The sequence below is a fragment of the Rhododendron vialii genome, chromosome 7a (genome assembly GCF_030253575.1).
Source record: "Rhododendron vialii isolate Sample 1 chromosome 7a, ASM3025357v1".
Classification (NCBI taxonomy): domain Eukaryota; kingdom Viridiplantae; phylum Streptophyta; class Magnoliopsida; order Ericales; family Ericaceae; genus Rhododendron; species Rhododendron vialii.
In genome coordinates, this window is record NC_080563.1 from 40518691 (window position 1) to 40536863 (window position 18173).

General features: G+C 37.7%; 3 protein-coding genes across 3 annotated transcripts; 1 reads left to right on the forward strand and 2 right to left on the reverse strand.

Moving 5' to 3' along the window:
* Positions 1-3911: 3911 nt before the first annotated feature.
* On the reverse strand, positions 3912-6150 carry LOC131334429 (thioredoxin H1-like). Its single transcript, XM_058369436.1, has 3 exons — positions 5823-6150; positions 4365-4487; positions 3912-4259 (listed from the first exon to the last, which is right to left on the reverse strand). The coding sequence occupies exons 1-3, from the start codon at positions 5910-5912 to the stop codon at positions 4101-4103; spliced, it is 372 nt and encodes a 123-aa protein (XP_058225419.1). The 5' UTR covers positions 5913-6150; the 3' UTR covers positions 3912-4100.
* A 2668-nt stretch (positions 6151-8818) lies between these two features.
* LOC131333014 (uncharacterized) lies at positions 8819-9901 on the reverse strand. Its single transcript, XM_058367314.1, has 3 exons — positions 9578-9901; positions 9403-9489; positions 8819-9334 (listed from the first exon to the last, which is right to left on the reverse strand). The coding sequence occupies exons 1-3, from the start codon at positions 9899-9901 to the stop codon at positions 8819-8821; spliced, it is 927 nt and encodes a 308-aa protein (XP_058223297.1).
* Positions 9902-10163: 262 nt separating this feature from the next.
* Positions 10164-17522, forward strand: LOC131334430 (probable GTP-binding protein OBGC2). The gene is made up of 10 exons (XM_058369437.1): positions 10164-10452; positions 12156-12631; positions 13265-13356; positions 13635-13718; positions 14558-14635; positions 15192-15392; positions 15463-15570; positions 16089-16163; positions 16273-16469; positions 17103-17522. The coding sequence occupies exons 1-10, from the start codon at positions 10340-10342 to the stop codon at positions 17176-17178; spliced, it is 1500 nt and encodes a 499-aa protein (XP_058225420.1). The 5' UTR covers positions 10164-10339; the 3' UTR covers positions 17179-17522.
* The last annotated feature ends 651 nt before the right edge of the window (positions 17523-18173 follow it).

Here is an 18173-nt window from a genome sequence, read left to right on the forward strand (position 1 = left end):
TTCCAAATTAATTGTATTGCGTCCCGTTGTCATATTTTATTAATTAAGATAAGATTACTGTTTTGACACGTGTTGCAATGTAATTAATTTAAAGAAAATAAATATTTATACCGGCGGTATAAAGAATTTATTCTCTTTAATACAATGTGATGAATTACCACCCAAAAAAAACTATGGGTACGCGATTTAGTATACACCAAATGTAAATCGCATTGTGTGGGATCCATCTCGAGATTCTATATAAATTTTATGCAATTATTATTCAACCACAAATATTGTACACACTCACATCTTTTGGTGGGGCTCACACATACTGATATATGTGAACCCCGATATGAATAAGTTTGTGTAAATATTTATGATTATATAATGATTGAATTTCATATCCTCTAAATTTTTTTAAAATGTATTTTCAAAAATCTACGTAAAATATCAATTCAATCGGATAAATGGTTTAATAAATTTTTTGCCCAATTTTTTTCTCTTACAAGTATCCGGTTTCCGACTTAGCTAATTTTTTATAAAAAAAAATCATGTTAAGTGACTCCCATAATTTTTTTGAAACCCGACGTAAGTCCCACGCAATGCAGTGTGCAAATGGTGTATCCATGGAATTACTCTTTATTTTATTGGATGGGGGCAAATCTTTATTAATCCCCCAACCAGATACTTGCGTTTAGTCAAAGCAGGAAATGATCGGACGGTTTCTATTGCTTCGATTGGTGGTGGAGAGATGGCGCTGATATCGCGACACGCAGCGAATTTTCTAGGTTGTTCAACGCTACAATATGCGGCCACGTGTACAGCATATAGCACTCCCTTTAATGAATAATTAGAAGATGGAGTTTTTTGTTTTTCTTTTTTTTTAGGTATCCGGAAATTAATGCGAGTAATAAATAGGAAAAAAAATTGAGTAGAGAAGGTGCCCAATAACTCTTTTAACAAAAAAATGACCCAGGGCCTAGGGGCAAGCCACCCTCCAAAGTAAAATCAAGTGAGGCTTTTTATTCGTTTTTTATTTTTGTTCTATTTTGCTCCAAATCTTAACAATAATTGTAGAGCACACTATAATAGTACTAATGTAACACTAATACTTTGGCGATCATGTTGGATACCATGTAATGTATTGATTGAATGCGCCACATTTTGCGATGTAGAAACACATACTACTACCAATGTAACGTTGACGTTAATCAAAAAATATATATATGTAACGATGACGTATCACATGATATTTAAAACAATTGTCACCAAGCTTCAATTCCAGAGCCAAAGATCGTAGTTCTCGAACGAGCAATTGAAAAAATTCTAGAGCCCCCTTGTGGTCTCTATAACGTTACCCATAATATAAATCCAATTGGGGAATGGCGTTGTATAGTGGTGTGGGCAGCACCGTACTACGCACTTTCGAGCCGTTGAATCGTGCATCCGATAGCTCGAATCTCATCTCTGCAATAAAACGGCTTTTGATCGTTGGTTGGCGAGATGAGATCCGAGCCGTCAGATGCACGATCCGACGGTTTGGAGGTGTGCAGCACGGTGATGTGCACCTCACTGCACAGTACTAACCCGAAGATGCTCTGTTTGATTGCCAAAAGAGCTCAGGAAGGCCTGGGCTAAGGGGGCGTTTTCGGTAGTGAAAAGCTTGTAGATTTTTATTTGTAGTCAAGTAGTTATTAGGTGTTTCTGATAGTGAATAAAGTTATTGAGAAATGTAAAATTGTTTCCGGCGGTGAATAAATTGTTAATGGATTTGTAAGTAGAGTTACTGTAGCAAATTTTTTTTTTCTGACAACCTTTTTGTTAGTGAAAATGAGATTGTAAAATACTGAAACTTTTTTGTTAATAAAAACAAGATGGTAAAATGCATTAAGTTTTTAGCGTCTTTTGTTAGTGAAAACACTCCTAATTGTGGTTATGTATTCATTTGATTTCACAAATTAAAATATACGGAATTAGTAATCCTGGTAATTCCGAATATTTTAATCTGTGAAATCAAATGAATACATAACCAATCCTGGTAATCCTGTACATTCATGTGATTCTGTTGGACTATTTGTTCCGTCACTAAATTATATCCAATCCCATGTGTTTGACTAACGTAGGATTACCCGGACGCGGGGGCTCTGCTGCCCACCATGGGCAGCAGCTAAGGGTGATACCGGTCTGGTTTCGACCGGTTTGAGTGTATTTTTCGGTCGAAACCGAATATCCGGTTTGAAATTTTTTAAAACCGGAACCGGTTGAGATAAAACCAGTCCGGTTTCGACCGGCTCAACCGGTTTCGGTCCGGTTTATCCGGTTTTCATTCATGGGCCATATTTTTTGCTCAACACATCAAAAAATTCACAATTCAACTCATAAAATATCAACCAAAAATCTATAATTTAACCCCTTTTTTTGGGCCCAACAAAAAAGAATCAATTTTGAGCCCAATACATAAAAAAAAAATCCATAAAAACATAATTAAGCCCATAAAAATAGTTTTTATCTAATAAATATATTTATTAAACCAATATACACCACAAAATATCAACCAAAAACCCATAATTCAACTCCTCCCCTATGTTTTCATATATATATATATATATATATATATATATATATATATTATACATATATATAACGGTTTCGGTTTCAACCAGTTTTTAAAACACATAAACCGGATCGAAATTATTTTTCCGGTTTTTAAAATTTTATAAACCGGAACCGGATCGAAATTATTCAACCGGTTTAAAAAATCCGGTCCGGTCCGGTTTTTCCGGTTTCGATCGATTTTCCGGTTTCGAGTAACAGCCCTAGCAGCAGCCCCTACCCACACTCACACACGGCACCGTTTTATAAAGGAAAAAAAACCAACTCTTCCGCTTGCAATCTTATGGAGCAGAAACGTGATTATGAGAGTCCTAGAGTTAAAATTTAATTATGTCTCTTTAGAATAATATGATCAGAATAATAAGATCTTCACGTCAATTCAAACGGATTGAAAATTGGAGCACTTAATTTTTTAATTATATTTTTTAATATATAAATGATCTAAAAAATTAAGTGTGCCACTTTTTAATTCGTTTGAACAAGTACGAATATCTTATTATTCTAATCATATTATTCTAAAGAGATATAATTAACTTTTGTCTATAGAACTCTCATAATCACGTTTTTGATCTATAGGATCCTAAATAAAGAGCAGATACTTAATTATGAGAGTCTTAGAGACAAAAATTAATTATGATGCTTTAGAATAATATGATTAGAATAATAAGATATTCGTACTTGTTTAAACGAATTAAAAAGTGGCACACTTAATTTTTTAGACCGTTTATATATTAGTAAAAAATATGATTAAAAAATTAAGTGCTCCAATTTTCAATCTGTTTAAATTGACGTGAATATCTTATTATTCTGATCATATTATTCTAAAGAGACATAATTAAAATTTAACTCTAGGGCTCTCATAATCACGTTTCTGCTCTATAGGATTGCAAGTAGAAGAAATTTTTTTTTTTTTTCATTTGATAAAACGGTGCCGTGTGTGAGTGTGGGTAGGGGCTGTTGTCCACCAACGGTGCCGTGTGTGAGTGTGGGTAGGGGCTGCTGCCCATGATGGGCAGCAGAGCCCCGCGTCCCCATCTACCGTACTCCACCGCCTATTGATACATACATTAATCACGTCGATATGTCAAACATCAGAAAACACATCATCGCTATCTATTTCTCTTGGGTGAAATGAATATCAATCCATTGTGAGAAATTATTTTTCCAAATAAATGTGTTCCAATGTCATAGTAACCAAAATCCAAGTGACATGATTTGTAACGTGATGGACATTGTCGACAACCAAAACCCTTTTAGGAATTGGAGAGGATGCTCTCCCTTCTAGAGAGAGAGAGAGAGAGAGAGAGAGAGAGAGAGAGACCCAACACACTTGAGAAGATTTCATAAACCAGCATCAAGATAAAGTCAACACAACAATCTTCATACACGCCTTCAACCTTCATTTTATTAAAAGCCTGCTACTAAAACCATCCAGTGGTTCATGAACACAACTAAGATAAGGTAACACCAGCGGTTCATCTCTTCTCTAAAAGCATAAACAAAATCTAAGCAGTAGCAGTAACGGCAACCGGAGCAGCAGCGTGCTTGGCTACAGCCATCTGCAGTTCATCTTTCTTCGCACCCACAACCCTGTCCACTATCGTTCCTTCTTTCAGGAACACGAAAGTCGGCATGGCCTCCACCGCCCAATCCTCGGCAACAGACTACAGAGAGAAGATCAGTTTCTTGTCAGAAATTAAGATATGCATTTGTCAAACTACTCATTGCAATGGGAATGAAACCGAAGGAAGTAGCTTATATTTGATTACCTTCAATTCATCAACATCGATCTTGACGAACATGACATCAGGCATCTTCCTGGCCATCTCAGCCAGAATTGGAGCTATGAAGCGGCATGGTCCACACCATGAAGCTGTGAAATCCACCACCACCTGTCATCAAGAAGTTGGCAATTTCTTAGCGAAAAGCCGAATACATGTATGAAAGCATCACAGCATGTGTAATCTGGAAACTACAGTACATGAACAAAACGGAGCATAAACACATTCAAGTTCACAAAAACCACATCAAGCATCAACAAATGATAACCACGTTACTTCTCCAAATCCAAAAACAGAATAGCTGCATATTGTCTACAAGGTAAGGTAGCCAGTTGACAGAATACTAATCAAATTGCATTAGGATGCGAGTTCATTAAGTAAATCATGTTTGATTTCGCGAAATGCTGTAATCCACAACTTGCTCCATTTCAAATTAAATTCATGAGAGACGAAATGACTAAGAAGAGGAGGAAAAAACAAGTGTGAGAAGATTTTCCCAAGAGTATAACCCGTTCTTGTAGGAGGGAATGGCCAGCCGCAACAATCCTACCTCGGAAGGACCATAAGAGAACCTAGTCACCCTACCCGCCGGGACCAAAACTAGAACTAGAACCACCACAAGCTCTTGAACTTGGAATCCGCTTATCAGCCAATCCCACAGAGACTAGTGAGCCCCCTACGCTAAGCCACCACTCTTGGGGGTAAAACTAACCAACTCAAAACAGGTGAAATCACGCTTACCCGTACAAGGGACCTAGATTTGCATTGGCATCAAACTAAAACGATGTCGATGTCCATACAAAACTTTGTCCAGCTTTAATCGGCCCCCACTATTGGTTGGCTCCACAGATCAGCCAAGGTGTGCGCAAGCTGAATCCCAATCATTTACCAACAATAAAAAACAAAAGTTCGAGTCTTATACTCCTATATTTTCCAAAATCGAGAAGGATCCCACGAGTTTTCCCCCAACTCAACAAATTCACAATATTCCGGGCGTAATTCCATAAGGGTGACTAATTCGCAGGAACTCAGTTATAACGGAGGAAGAAACGAGATGGCAATCATTGGAGGTAAGGCCATAGTGAGCTCTGCTAGTAAGGTCGGCTGGCCTCCGCGGAATCTAAATAGGTGTTCCAATCACTCATATGCGTACAAAATCCCCAGATCCATATGTGCAAACACAACCAAACCCAACACCCAAATTTCTAAAACCCACAGAAGTATGACCATCTATTATTCCAATGAATCACACAGGCGACAGAACTAGAAATCCGATTGATAAGACCATATATAAACACAAATTATCGAGATAAACCCACAAAGAGATGAAAACAATCCATTATTATCACATGGAAAAACTAACGAAAGAACAATAGAAAATCGCAAACAAAAGACCATTAAATACAGAAAAAAAATTGACGAAACTGTTCAGAAATAAATAATTACCAATTGCTTGGATTCGTTTGCCTTCTGGAGCACTTCGTTCCACGCATCGACGGTGTGGCAACTGATTACCTCTCCCCCTGCTGAATCCATTTCTTGCAAATATTCTTAACCTTCGTTTCAAGATATACAAAAACCAAAACGATACTATCACAGAATAACGCTTGGAGAGAAATCCAACCCCATATTTATACCCGAACCTGGCGCGTCGGTTTACCCAAATGCACCGGCGTTTGCGGGATAATTACGAAAGCCAGCGCCAGCCATTTTGACTTTTGAGGACGTGGTTTTTGCTTTGGTTTCGTGGAACAAAAAACTTTAGCGTAATTGTAACGCGGCTTGGATACGGTGCGATGGGTTAGCATATGCCAAATGGTTGGGAAATAGAATTTCGGCTTTGGCACTTTCTTACTTTAGGATCGGATTCTCTCCGGTTGAAATTTGGATGGTCACTTTACTCTCGGTCACCTTCAGTGCTTTTACCGGTAAAAGTATGAAAACAAATTCGAATAATTTATCCGAGCAATGGATGGTTTGGATATGGATTGTCTCGTTCAGTCCAAATTAGAGACTCGAGAGGATCTAATTTCTTTATATTTATTCTCTCACTCAAAAATTATTTACTCTCTTCGTTCCATATTGAGATTTCACCATGAAAAGTCGTGTCATTTTTCAAATCAACTACTTCTGTGTATAATTTTTTGATTTTTTTTGCACTGTATTAAAGATTTACGGTGCGAAAATTTTTGAAAAATTATGTATGAAAGTAGTTAATTTTTTTATTTGAAAAGAGGTAAGAGAGAGAGAAAGTGAGACTGTCATTGTGGGACGGAAGTAGTAATAATTTATCCTTCAAATAACTAAACTTATACAATAGAACTCTTATATTGTTTTTTTTTTCCAATATATATTGTATACATTAGCGGGTGTCAGTGGAGGTATTAGTGGAGGTATTAGAGTTAGCATAGGAAAGTCCAGAGACTATACATGGCCCTGGCCCTTAAAGCCCCGCCCCTCGTGGGACTCGAACCTTGGTCACCACTAGGGGAGGGAGATGAGTTACCAACTTTATTAGAAGTGGTTCTTGAACTCTTATTTTGTTTGATCATGTGTTAAAACGACGATATGGGGCAACATCTCAAATATATTTTGAAAAAAAAAAGAAGAAGGTAGAACTATTATAATGATCCTATCATATGATGTGAGATCTACACGTACATAAAACTCAGTCGAATATGAGAGGAGGTCACAAATGACTGTTGCACCCAATTTTTTGTATGCTCGTCTCTTTTCGTATTTATTAGGCAGTGTTGCCTTTTTGGAGTAATTCATTGCATACCAAAATTGGTAGCATAATCCAAATGCATTTGCCTTTATTCCTTTTCAGCCAATATTCAAAGCAGCAAGCAAATAATCAAATTCAATAGCCAAATAATCTTGTTTATTCTTGATTTTAAAAGCAAATAAAATTATACGAACCTAACCTAAAGAGTAAAGAGTTAAGCAGTAAGGAGAGCGGAGGTAAGTGTCTTGTGCAAAAATGAATATTAGTAGTTCGACTCTAACTAAAAGCAAATTTGTCACGTCAACTTTCCTGTAACGAAAGCTTGTGCAATATAATAAAGGGCCGCAAACTTCTGTAGGTGGCCACAAACTATTGTTTTTGGCAGTAAATTATTGCTATTGGTCGCAAATTTTTGAACGTGGCCGTAGATTATTGTTCTTCGCCGCAAACTATGGCACATCTGGCCTCAAACTATTAATCTTGGCCGCAAGCTTTTGCACGTTGCTGCAAGCTATTGTTCTTGGCCGCAAATTTTTGCACGTGGCGGCAAACTATTGCTCTTGACCACAAACTTGTGCATGTGAATTTCGGGATACAATGCGGCCGCGCAACCTAACTATCTGTAGTTGTACCTGTTTTTTTTGCTATACGATATACATCGGCGAGGAATTATTGGGAAAGTTAGTGGGTTTGCAACTAAAAAGAGTTAAAGTCTATTCATAGAGTATAGGCTCGAGCCTCAAATTTTCCTGTTGAAAGCCAAAAGATACGGCCAGATGGTCTAGTTGCACATAATTTACAAAGGCATTTCCTGGAAAACGTCCTCAAACAAGGAACGTGTTATAATTGCACTAACGCTCCATTTAGTTTGCATTTTTTAATTGTGTTTTTTTTAATGTGGATTTCGACTAATGCATGTGTTAGAATCTGGACAAAGGATCCATTTAGTTTGCAACGTTTGATTAATTATTTATTATTTTGATAATTTCAGTAAACTCGTGCAAATCTCAACTATTCTTTCCAATTAATTAGTTGTTAGCATTTATTCATTGCAAATAAAAATACTAAATCCATAAAATAAAAAAAACTAATTATCAAAACAAGTTGTTTTAAGATGAATAAAATTAAGTTAAAAAAACAAAAACAAAGGTGAGTAAAATTGTTCACAAATTCTACAAACACACAACTTAAGACACAGCTCTAGGCACAACTGTGTCTGCGAAACTGTATTTTAAGTTGTGTTTGCAATTAATTGGATTAGCTCAGTTGGCCATGACTCTTGCATCTCATCAAGAAGTCAAGAGTTCGAATCTCCTCACCTCCTTGTGGATATTTTCTCCTTAGATGGACTTTCTTTTCTTTATTTGTTTCTTCGTTATAATGAACTTCATTTCTTGTATTGGTTAAGTTTTTGGGCTTCGTTGTCTCGTAGATTTTTCAGAATTAATGTAGTATCCCGGGTCGGTATTTTGTAATTTATAAAAACAATCACTTCTATCGATTGACCATTTTATTTTATTTTTTTTGTGTTTGTAGCATACTTGTTTTTTTTTTTTTAACAAAAGAGAGAAGATTTTATTAATCTGAAAGGCGGAAAAACGCCTAACCATCAGAGAGAGAGGAGCCCCAAAGGGGCAAGGTAGTTGTCCACAAACCGGACAAACTACAACAAGAAAGGGCTTTCTTTGCACAAGCATGTGCAGCCCTATTACAATCACATTTGACAAAACTTAAAATCACACAATTGAAATGAATCCTTCAAAGCTAAACAATCTTGTACCAAAACTGCAATATCAGAGGGTGGATTTTTTGACATGGAACAGCTTCGGACAATCGATTCCGCATCCGATTCAATAAGAACACGTCCTACATTCAGAGCAACACCCAAATTCATTCCATTTCTAATTGCCATAGCCTTCGCAAGCCGTGGAGAGGTGAGACCTTCATATGACTTAATAAAGATTCCCAAAATGGAGCCGCTCGCATTCCGAGCAATTGCTCCTGTGCCAATAGTGCTCGTTGCCTTTGATACCGCTGCATCAACATTAATTTTTATCATGCCTTCCTCGGGTCTCTTCCAAACCAAAGTCTCAGGATTAGAAGAAGCCACTTGAGTAGGGGAAGGCTTGACATTAGCCTCTAGAAACTCAAAAAAATCAGCTTGTGCCTTTCCATTAATTGCCTCCGCAGGCCAACTTGTACCATTAAACACCAAATCGTTTCGAGTTTTCTAGATCCACCAGCAATATGAAAGGCCAAGACCCAATGTTGAAAAGGGGAGATGAGCTAAACGGATACGATCGCAAATACAATGCCACCAGTCAGACATATGTCTACAGTTTTCAAGCTCCTCAGGTCTAAGACGAAAAGGTGAAAGAATCCACACTTTTGAAGCAAGATCACATCGGAACAACAAATGACAAATAGATTCCTCCGCATTTCCACACAGTGAGCAAATTGGATCAGAACGTACCTTCTTAGCGGTTAGGGCTGAGTTGGTTGCTAGAGCTTCATTGAAACACTTCCAAGCAAAAAATTTGATCTTTGGGTGGATAGGCAAGCCCCGTAACTTCTTCCAAATCAGTGCCATCACATTAGCAGAACTAGTTTGAGCTCCGTGATTATCCAGCTCATTGATCAAGCTCTCTTTTTCCAAGCAATAAGCAGATTTTACAGTGAATACACCATTTGGGGAGTAGTGCCATACTTTGCGATCCCTTCTTTGCGTGGTACTAATAGGCAAGGAAAGAATAACAGTTGCCTCTTCTTCATTGAAACTTTCTTTGATCAGCTGCATCTTCCAAGTCTTTGTGGAATTGTCAATAAGATCAGAAACATAAGTTATGGTGCTACTTCTTACCGAACTTGGGCTGACCTTGAAAGCTGGTGGTTTTGGTAGCCAAGGGTCCTCCCAAATTCGAATGTCTTTTCCTGAACAAACCTGCCACCTCCAACCTTTATTGAGTAACTCTCTAGCCCAACAAATGCTTCTCCAAGCCCACGATGCCTGGCTGCTTACACTTGCATTGCTCAAAATTGTTTGTTTCTTGCGTGAAAGCGGTGGGGCTCTAAACAGACCATGCCTACCGTGGATGGGCCTCCAACAAATTTTTGCGTTTGAAATCGTTTTGTTTTCTGAAGCCCGTAAAGCCAACTTAAGCCCCCGCCTAAATCCCACCTCTTTCCCCTCCACCCGTCGCGCGCGCGCTCTCTCTCTCTCTCTCTGATACTAAAAATGCTCGCTGTGGCATTTCCACAGTCAACTTGCACGCATCTCAATTTCAACCTCCAAAACGAGTCCTTAGCGTCGGTCTCATATCAATTACCCAACTGTCTTCTTCCCCAAAGGTACCAGTTTCCTATCCTGTTAATTTCTTCTGAATTCACTACCCCTTCTTTCTTTCAACTCGCTAATGAAATGATACTAGCCTCTGTTTGGATATACATGGATTGTCAGTCTCTATGTTTTCAATTTCAGCAAATAGATATGTTTAGAGCGGAAGATGAATTGGAGGTAGAAGACAGGGGTTGCTCCAGAATTTTAATTCAGCTGTGGCAAGAATGCGAAGAGATTTTTTTTAATATAAGAGCTATATGTAAAATGAACATATTTATTTTGGTTGAAAATTTATTGGGTATGGTTTATTTTATTCCCACAAATTTAACTATTTAAGCGACTTTTTATTTACTCTTGCTAAGCATGAATAATTCAGTGCCGACAATGTTAAAGTAAAATTAAATTATAGGTAATTAAAAAATTACATAATGTTACTGCATTTTTTTGAACCCAAGGGTTTGCTTGGACTGCCTCAAGCCATACTGCAGCCACCTCTGGTGGAAGAGATGTATTTTTTTAGGACCTTGTATAGGATTTCAAGTCACTATTATTAGATAGTTATTCTGGTTTCAGCTCCATCATGATAACACTACTGAATTCAATGTCGAAATTCGTATGTAAGCTATCAAATCTAAAATTAAGCTGTTCTCATTGGATAATAGTGTCAAATCCCTTATTTGAAATCCACAACTATTCAAACGGAGCCTTATACTTCTAATTGAAATGATGTTGAGAAGAATGTTATGTTGGGGACAGCTTGTTTGCAGTCCAAAGGTCGTGTGACCCCAACTGTCAAAAGTGTTTTCAATGGACCAGATTTGCTAAAAGTATCCTACAGGTGATAGACAAGTAGGATATTTATCTTACCTGTAGGGTACTTCCGCAGATCAAGACCATTGATTGTCAAGATTAATGACCGTGATTGAACAGAGACTTCTCTGCAGTGGGATTGGAGAGAAGCCGCGCCTTATTATGTTCTCCTATTTAGCATTTGAAGATGGAAATTTGTTTGCTGAAAAGGGCTAGTGCCAATAATTGTAGCTTTTTTTAGAAGAACGGTTTAGAATTTAACAGGAATGCTTTTGTAACTACATCCTTTTTTTTTTGAGAAACTTCTGTTACAACATCCGTAACATGTAGGATTTCAAATTACTCCTAATGTATATAACGTATGCATATATTCCACACCCATCGTGCTAAAGCTCTTAAACTCAATATCAAAATCCATATGTAAGCTATTCAAATTTAAATTTGCAATTTCCCAAACAATAATGATGCCTAATCCCTTCATCTAAACTCCACACGTAAAATTGAAACCCTCTAATGAACTTTTAATGTGGTGGAAGTAGAACGCCGTGGTTAATTCTTAATTCTTAAAGAAGCCCTTGTGTTTTATGCCACATTGTTTTCACGGTAATTTGTGATGTTTATGTTCTTGCTTTTTATGGTCAATCGAAAGAAGGATAATCCTACTTTGAGACATCTCATTATTTCAGGGTAATTCATAATGTTTATGTTCTTGTTTTCATAGTCCATCGAAAGAAGGATAATCTTTTACTTTCAGACATCTTTCCTCGACTATTTTGTTTGTGTGGTGTATGTTGTATTCATATTTGTAGTAATTTAACGTCGAAGCAATAGCTAATGTTATCTGGCATTGTTGTTTGACTCCTGTGATTGCATTTGCATTAACAGTCGGCCTTCTTCCTTACAGGTTTGATCAACATAGAGGCAGTTCCGGACGTTTCCAACTCTATACGCTCAAGTGCAAATTTGCCAGGGTCAAAGAACCTCCTTCCCCCAGCCTAGATACAGTGAAAAGGGAACCTCATAAGTATTTTGATCAAGTCACTATCACAGTTCGTTCTGGAGATGGAGGTCATGGCACCGTTCTTAGTTTGCCTAACCAAAAAACAACTTCAAAACCCCGAGGAAAGCTTGAAAAAGAAAAAGCAAGGAGGAAAAGTTTGTTCAAAAGGGATTTTGATGGGTCTCTTATCCTACCTATGGGTGGGCATGGGGGGGATGTTGTAATTTATGCAGATGAGGGGAAAGACACATTGTTGGAGTTTCACAAGAACAGCCGCTATAATGCAAAGCGTGGGGGAAACGTTAGTGCAATGGGAGTTTTAACATCCCAATTACAAAATGGGCTTGCAGCTCTGACACTGCGTATTCCAGTGCCTCTAGGTTTGTATGTTACAGACGTGAGTTATATAGATGCATCTTCCAGGATTCTGATCCATTTTGCAAGCAAACGAATAGATTGAGTACTGAAAATATTTATGGATGGGTGTTTCTTAAAGATAGGGGCGGAGCCAATATGTTGGCTTAGTAGGGTCAAAGTAACTGTTGTTTGACTCTTCCGCGTCTCTTTATTTTCTCTATTTTGTCCCTCTTTTTTTTTTCTTCTCCTTTTTTTTTTTCTTCATGCGTTCTTATTTGTAAAAGGTCAGAAAATATTGAAAATATGCAAAACATACATGCAGTCAGTGACTCTATTAACAGACAATGTAGACCTGGGAGAGGCAAACGTTAAAAATTTAGGATATAATTATGTTTTAAGAGTTAGACTATAGATAGAAATAGGACCTCTGCTAAGATTTTTCTCGGGCAAATTAGGAGGAGTTCTAACATCAGAGGTGAGCATATTTTTTAAAAGTTCCAAGTGAGGCAAAATTTTCAAATGAACTACAAACGACCTATAAAGTTATAATTTCATAGAGTTTAGTGGTCAATTGACCCCACTGGACATGTTTTAAAGATCTACTGATAGAAAGAACATTATCGGATGATCAAACTCAAGGTTGGATAGATTGGCAGGTACTGTTGTAAGACGTAAGCGTGGAAGCTTTATGGCTGACTTGGCACGCCCAGGTGACGAGATTCTTGTTGCAAGAGGCGGACAAGGAGGGGTGAGACATCTGTCTTCTTGAAAGTAGTGAAATGCTCTACATGTATCAACTATCTGCACTTTTACCTAATGAGTGGTGTTAGATAGGTCAAGGGTGTATTAGTGGTTTTTTTTTTGTCAAGAAAAGGTCAATTATTTGTTTACAAGGTTATTTTTGCTTGATTAAGAGGTGCTATTCACTATAAACTTTGGCAGGATTAGTATTACAGTTACTGCTTGTGGTTGGACCTGCATACTCAACGTTGAGCTTTTATTAGGTTAATCTTTTGCATGTTGCAGATTAGCTTGATAGAAATGCCAGTGCATGGAAGGAAACGAGTAACGAACTTAACCACAAATGTGATGAGAGATGAAAGTGACAAGGTAAGTGTAGATAATTGTTTCCAGCGAATGGTGGGGATTTTGCAATTCAAGTTTCATTTTCATTTGTTGATTTTGTTCGATTTATTATTGACAAATAGAACTTGGATTCCTGTCGTGGAGCCGAAAAATATTCTGCAAGTTGCTATTGATTGTGCGCGGCGTGCAATATAATGACCACATCTGAAATCAAATGATGAAGTAATCTACTATGGCATAATAATTCTTCTATTTACTTCATTTCCAAGTGTTCTTGAAACAACGACTTGGGGCTCTCAAACGCACATGATAATGATAGCAAAAAAGATTCTACATTTTCAATAATCAAATCATGAAGAACTGTATATTCCTGGGAAACGAAGAATGGGTTGGAAAATTTTCGCTATATAGCTTTAGAAACGACCGATGTTGGTCTGTGCCAGTTACTGGGGCAAGTAAACTGGATATGGACCAGTCTTTTCAATAATTTTCGCAAGGTGTCCTATGCCTTTCCCCACTGCACGAGGTGATGGCAGCGTGCCTAATTAAGGTGGTCTGATGGAGGTTTTTTTGCCATTCACAGTATTTTTATCGTTTGAGTGGTGTTATAGGATTGACAATCTATATTTCATGAGTTAGCAATGCACTTCCAATATGTTTCACGCACAGCTTGCTAGTTGAACAGTTCACATTCTCACTAAAAATGTTTTAAACGCTCTTGTACTCCTGTTCAACCTCCGTATAGATGTATATTTAGTGATACATATTTGTGCATTTATATACAAGGAAGATTGTCACTGATATAACAGTTTACCCATGCAAGTTAGCAATTGAATGTCAGATAAGATGGTGATTCATTGCAGGTTCTAACTTTTGGCCAGCAAGGGGAGGAGGTTAATTTGGAGTTAATCCTAAGAGTTGTTGCTGATGTTGGTCTAATTGTAAGTGTTTATTTCCTGTTCTCCTTTTCCTTTGCACATGTAGGTAAGTATTATCCAAATGTGTTCTATTAGTAATTGGTCTCGTAAAGAATCTTCATTTTCCTTTATATTGAATTGCTCAATTGCATTTTGTGGTGGAGGTATATTACCATTACTTAAGTTGCCTTCTTTTGACTTAGACGGTCTCTAATAGTAGTTATGCTTTCATACCTATGAGCAGTCCAAATTTCACTTGATGCCAACCTGCTTAAAGTGAACCTATCAGTCAACCTTTACTTTTGGATGTAAAGCCCTGGATTTGATTTGGGCCAAAAAGTTGGATGTTGTAGCCTTATAGCTTGCAAAACCTTGTGGTCAGGCCCCTTTAATGGACTCGTTAGAATCCCTAAAATGCCAGGGATAGTCTGATGTTTTTTCTTTCTCAATGAGCAAAAACTCTTCCCATGATACTTGTGTTGTCATTCAAGTAGAAGTTACCATTTTTTGATAGACTGGAAAACTATTACACAAGTTTGACTACTCGAGAGTTCTGGACCTTTATGTACTGTTTTCCCAGGGACTCCCAAATGCTGGGAAATCTACGTTATTGGCAGCAATAACGCTTGCAAAGCCTGATATTGCTGATTATCCCTTCACAACATTAATGCCAAACCTTGGACGCCTTGATGGTGACCCTAGTTTAGGGGCAGGGAAGTATTTTTCTGAAGCAACATTGGCAGATTTACCTGGTCTTATTGAAGGTGCTCATCTGGGGAAGGTATTGCAGATTTTGCATTATGCTCTGGCACTTATTTTAAGTATCTGATGCCTAACTTTGTCATCTACAGGGTCTTGGTCGCAATTTTTTGCGGCACTTGAGGAGGACTCGCTTGTTGGTGCATGTTGTTGATGCGGCTGCTGAGAATCCTATTGGTGACTACAGAACAGTAAGAGAAGTATGTTTTCTCCTGGCCACAAAACTTAATTCATGGTCTACACAAATATGTACTTTCTTATCAGAAAAAAGAAAGAAAAAGAAAAAAGGAAAGAGAGGCAACTCATTGGTCCCTTGCATAATTGGCCACATTGGGTTGTTCATGTCCTTTATGCTATCGAATTAGATTAAGACAAAAGTTAGGACCAGTGCTGAATGAATGTAGGTCTTCAGTTACACTGTCTTATTGTATGCATGCCTGGTATTTTCCGAATGTGAACTCTAGTTGTACAAAACTCTTTTTTTCATTGTTAATGTGTTTGAACTTTTAAAGCATTTTTGCCCCATTATGTCTGATTGATATAAAATTTCGGATCCCGCCGTTATCAAGTACTGAAATTTCGGATCCCGCCATTACCTTCTATGATCAACAAAAAGTCTTCTTCTAGTTTTTATTTTTTTGGGTTTAATTGCATGCAGATTTTTCTTTGCTATCCTTTAGGTTTCATCTCTCAAGGTGTATGAATTTTGATGTTGCAGGAATTGAGAATGTATAATCCTGAATATCTAGAACGACCATACATAGTTGTGCTAAATAAGATTGACATTCCTGAGGTGAGGTTTTAATTTCTTTTCGAGTCAAATGTTTTGGATTTGTGTTAATGTACTCAAACCTATCTAGAATTGTGTTCGTTCTGCGTTTTCATGGTAATCATGGTTGTAGGCAACAGATAGGCTTCCATCTTTGATTCAAGAAATATCAATAATTGGAACAGATGAGACAAGCTCTGGAGATGCAGTTCAAGCAGTATCAGCTGATGGGGATCATGCAGATGGTTCAGGATTCTCCGAGGAGGATAAGAAGGTAAAAGAAATTGAGGACTATCCACGCCCCTTTGCTGTTGTGGGTGCCAGTGTTTTGTAAGTTCCCTACTATCTTTTTATTCCTCGTGGTCCTTATTTACACTTTGGCATTTGTGTCTTCTTGAATTCAACTTTATAAAACCTGGATGGTGTTAAATTCCTTTGAAATATTTATTATTATTTTTTCTCGATTGATTGCTCTTACTATCCAAAATGGACATGTGTCCTTCGTGTCCTAAACCACCGATTTAATTATTTGGAGTAAAAAGCTAGAGCTTGTTTCTAATTATCAGCCGCTTGTTCAGACAAGCCTTCTCAACTTTAAGGTCTACCTGTTCAGCGATTGGTTTTACTACATTGAGTATGTGGGTCAAATGAATGCCCGAGTTGATTATATTTAGGTTCTGGTTTTGGAACCCAAATTCCGTTTAGTTTAATACGGTGATTTTTTGATGTTTTCTTTGCCAGAATCCATACATCCTTGTTTACCAACGGCACTATGTCTAACCAAATCCAATTCCCACCTGCTACAATTCTCAAAATATCTGATTTGCGTCTTTTCCTCTCAACTTAGTGAACACATCTTGGCACATTTAGCCAATTTCCACAACAGTTGCATGTTTTTTTTCTGGAAACAATGGTTGTTTATCCAAGCAATAAGTGAGAGTTCTATTATGACGTTTCTTGCAGGAAGGGTATCGGAACAAAAGAGATGTTGGAGGAAATACGGGCAGCCTTAAGAAAGTGTCGAGATTCCAATGAATGACTAGTACCATGAGAATTTTCAACAGTCATGATGATTAAAATACCTCTACTGAATCAAAATAGCAAGACCGTACAAAACTGAACTTACCATGTCATGATTTTGGAAGCATCGCTTCAACAATTTGCTGCGACAGTAGTGTCTACTCACTTGCCACTCCAGAGTTGCCGGATGGCTGAGCTAAACACAATGTTTGAGTTGTCGACAGGTTCCCTTCTCCATCTTATCTTGGCTCCTTGCTAATTTGATCTTTAATTTACCAGTTGGCTCCATTGAAAGTGTGATTTTGGCAGCCATGTGTAAAGCTGTTTTGTTTGATAATGAAAGGTTTGTTTATTTTCTTGTGACTGCATGTGCATAAGTGCAAAGTCTACATACGTGCATTTTTTTTTCCTGATCCACCCATGATGGCATACCTCCGTGCTAGTTTTTTGTCCAACGATAAGCATATTTGGCCGCATATCGACTCTTTTCCCTGAGTCATTTCCAATGGCCTCTCTAAATAGACTCCTATTGTGTGTCTTGGAAGTGAACACATAAGCATAAGTGGGGTCCTTTTCACGTGTTAGGACTTTGTTAATTTACAAGCAGGTGGGTACCCAATGCCTACATAAAATCTCAGTTCACTTTGCCAATTGCTTTATGACAAGGTAGAGGGCGGCTTAGAATTAACAAAGTACTTACCAAATGGACAAAGGTGAGAAAAGGCTATCATCATAGATAATGTATATTTTCTAGTTGAGCTAATTTTAGGAAAGAGAGCTTAAATCTAAGATGAACAGGGATGGATTGAAGGGAGGGAATTAGTTACAATATTTTTTTTTGGTGAGCAAAATAGAAATGCAGGCATGGTACTCGTTGCCTCTGCTAGCCCGTCATACCACGTCACTATTACCCCACCGCAAATGCGTCGGACTGAAGCTAATGTCTCACCATGGGTAGATGGTGTTGGGACTTAGGAATATGTTTAGCCGTCTATGAGAACTCGAATCTGGGCA

What these genes read in the sequence shown, in the direction of transcription:
- LOC131333014 (XM_058367314.1), bottom strand. Translation starts at nt 9,901, where the DNA reads ATGCAGCTGATCAAAGAAAGTTTCAATGAAGAAGAGGCAACTGTTATT. An exon ending in CAGCCCTAACCGCTAAGAAG is followed by an intron (nt 9,490 to 9,577) that starts GTACGTTCTGAT and finishes TTGCTTCAAAAG; the next exon opens with TGTGGATTCTTTCACCTTTT. An exon ending in GTGGCATTGTATTTGCGATC is followed by an intron (nt 9,335 to 9,402) that starts GTATCCGTTTAG and finishes TGGTGGATCTAG; the next exon opens with AAAACTCGAAACGATTTGGT.
- LOC131334429 (XM_058369436.1), bottom strand. Translation starts at nt 5,912, where the DNA reads ATGGATTCAGCAGGGGGAGAGGTAATCAGTTGCCACACCGTCGATGCG. An exon ending in CAAACGAATCCAAGCAATTG is followed by an intron (nt 4,488 to 5,822) that starts GTAATTATTTAT and finishes TCTTGATGACAG; the next exon opens with GTGGTGGTGGATTTCACAGC. An exon ending in TCGATGTTGATGAATTGAAG is followed by an intron (nt 4,260 to 4,364) that starts GTAATCAAATAT and finishes TTCTCTCTGTAG; the next exon opens with TCTGTTGCCGAGGATTGGGC.
- LOC131334430 (XM_058369437.1), top strand. Translation starts at nt 10,340, where the DNA reads ATGCTCGCTGTGGCATTTCCACAGTCAACTTGCACGCATCTCAATTTC. An exon ending in CAAGAGGCGGACAAGGAGGG is followed by an intron (nt 13,357 to 13,634) that starts GTGAGACATCTG and finishes TGCATGTTGCAG; the next exon opens with ATTAGCTTGATAGAAATGCC. An exon ending in GTTGTGGGTGCCAGTGTTTT is followed by an intron (nt 16,470 to 17,102) that starts GTAAGTTCCCTA and finishes CGTTTCTTGCAG; the next exon opens with GAAGGGTATCGGAACAAAAG.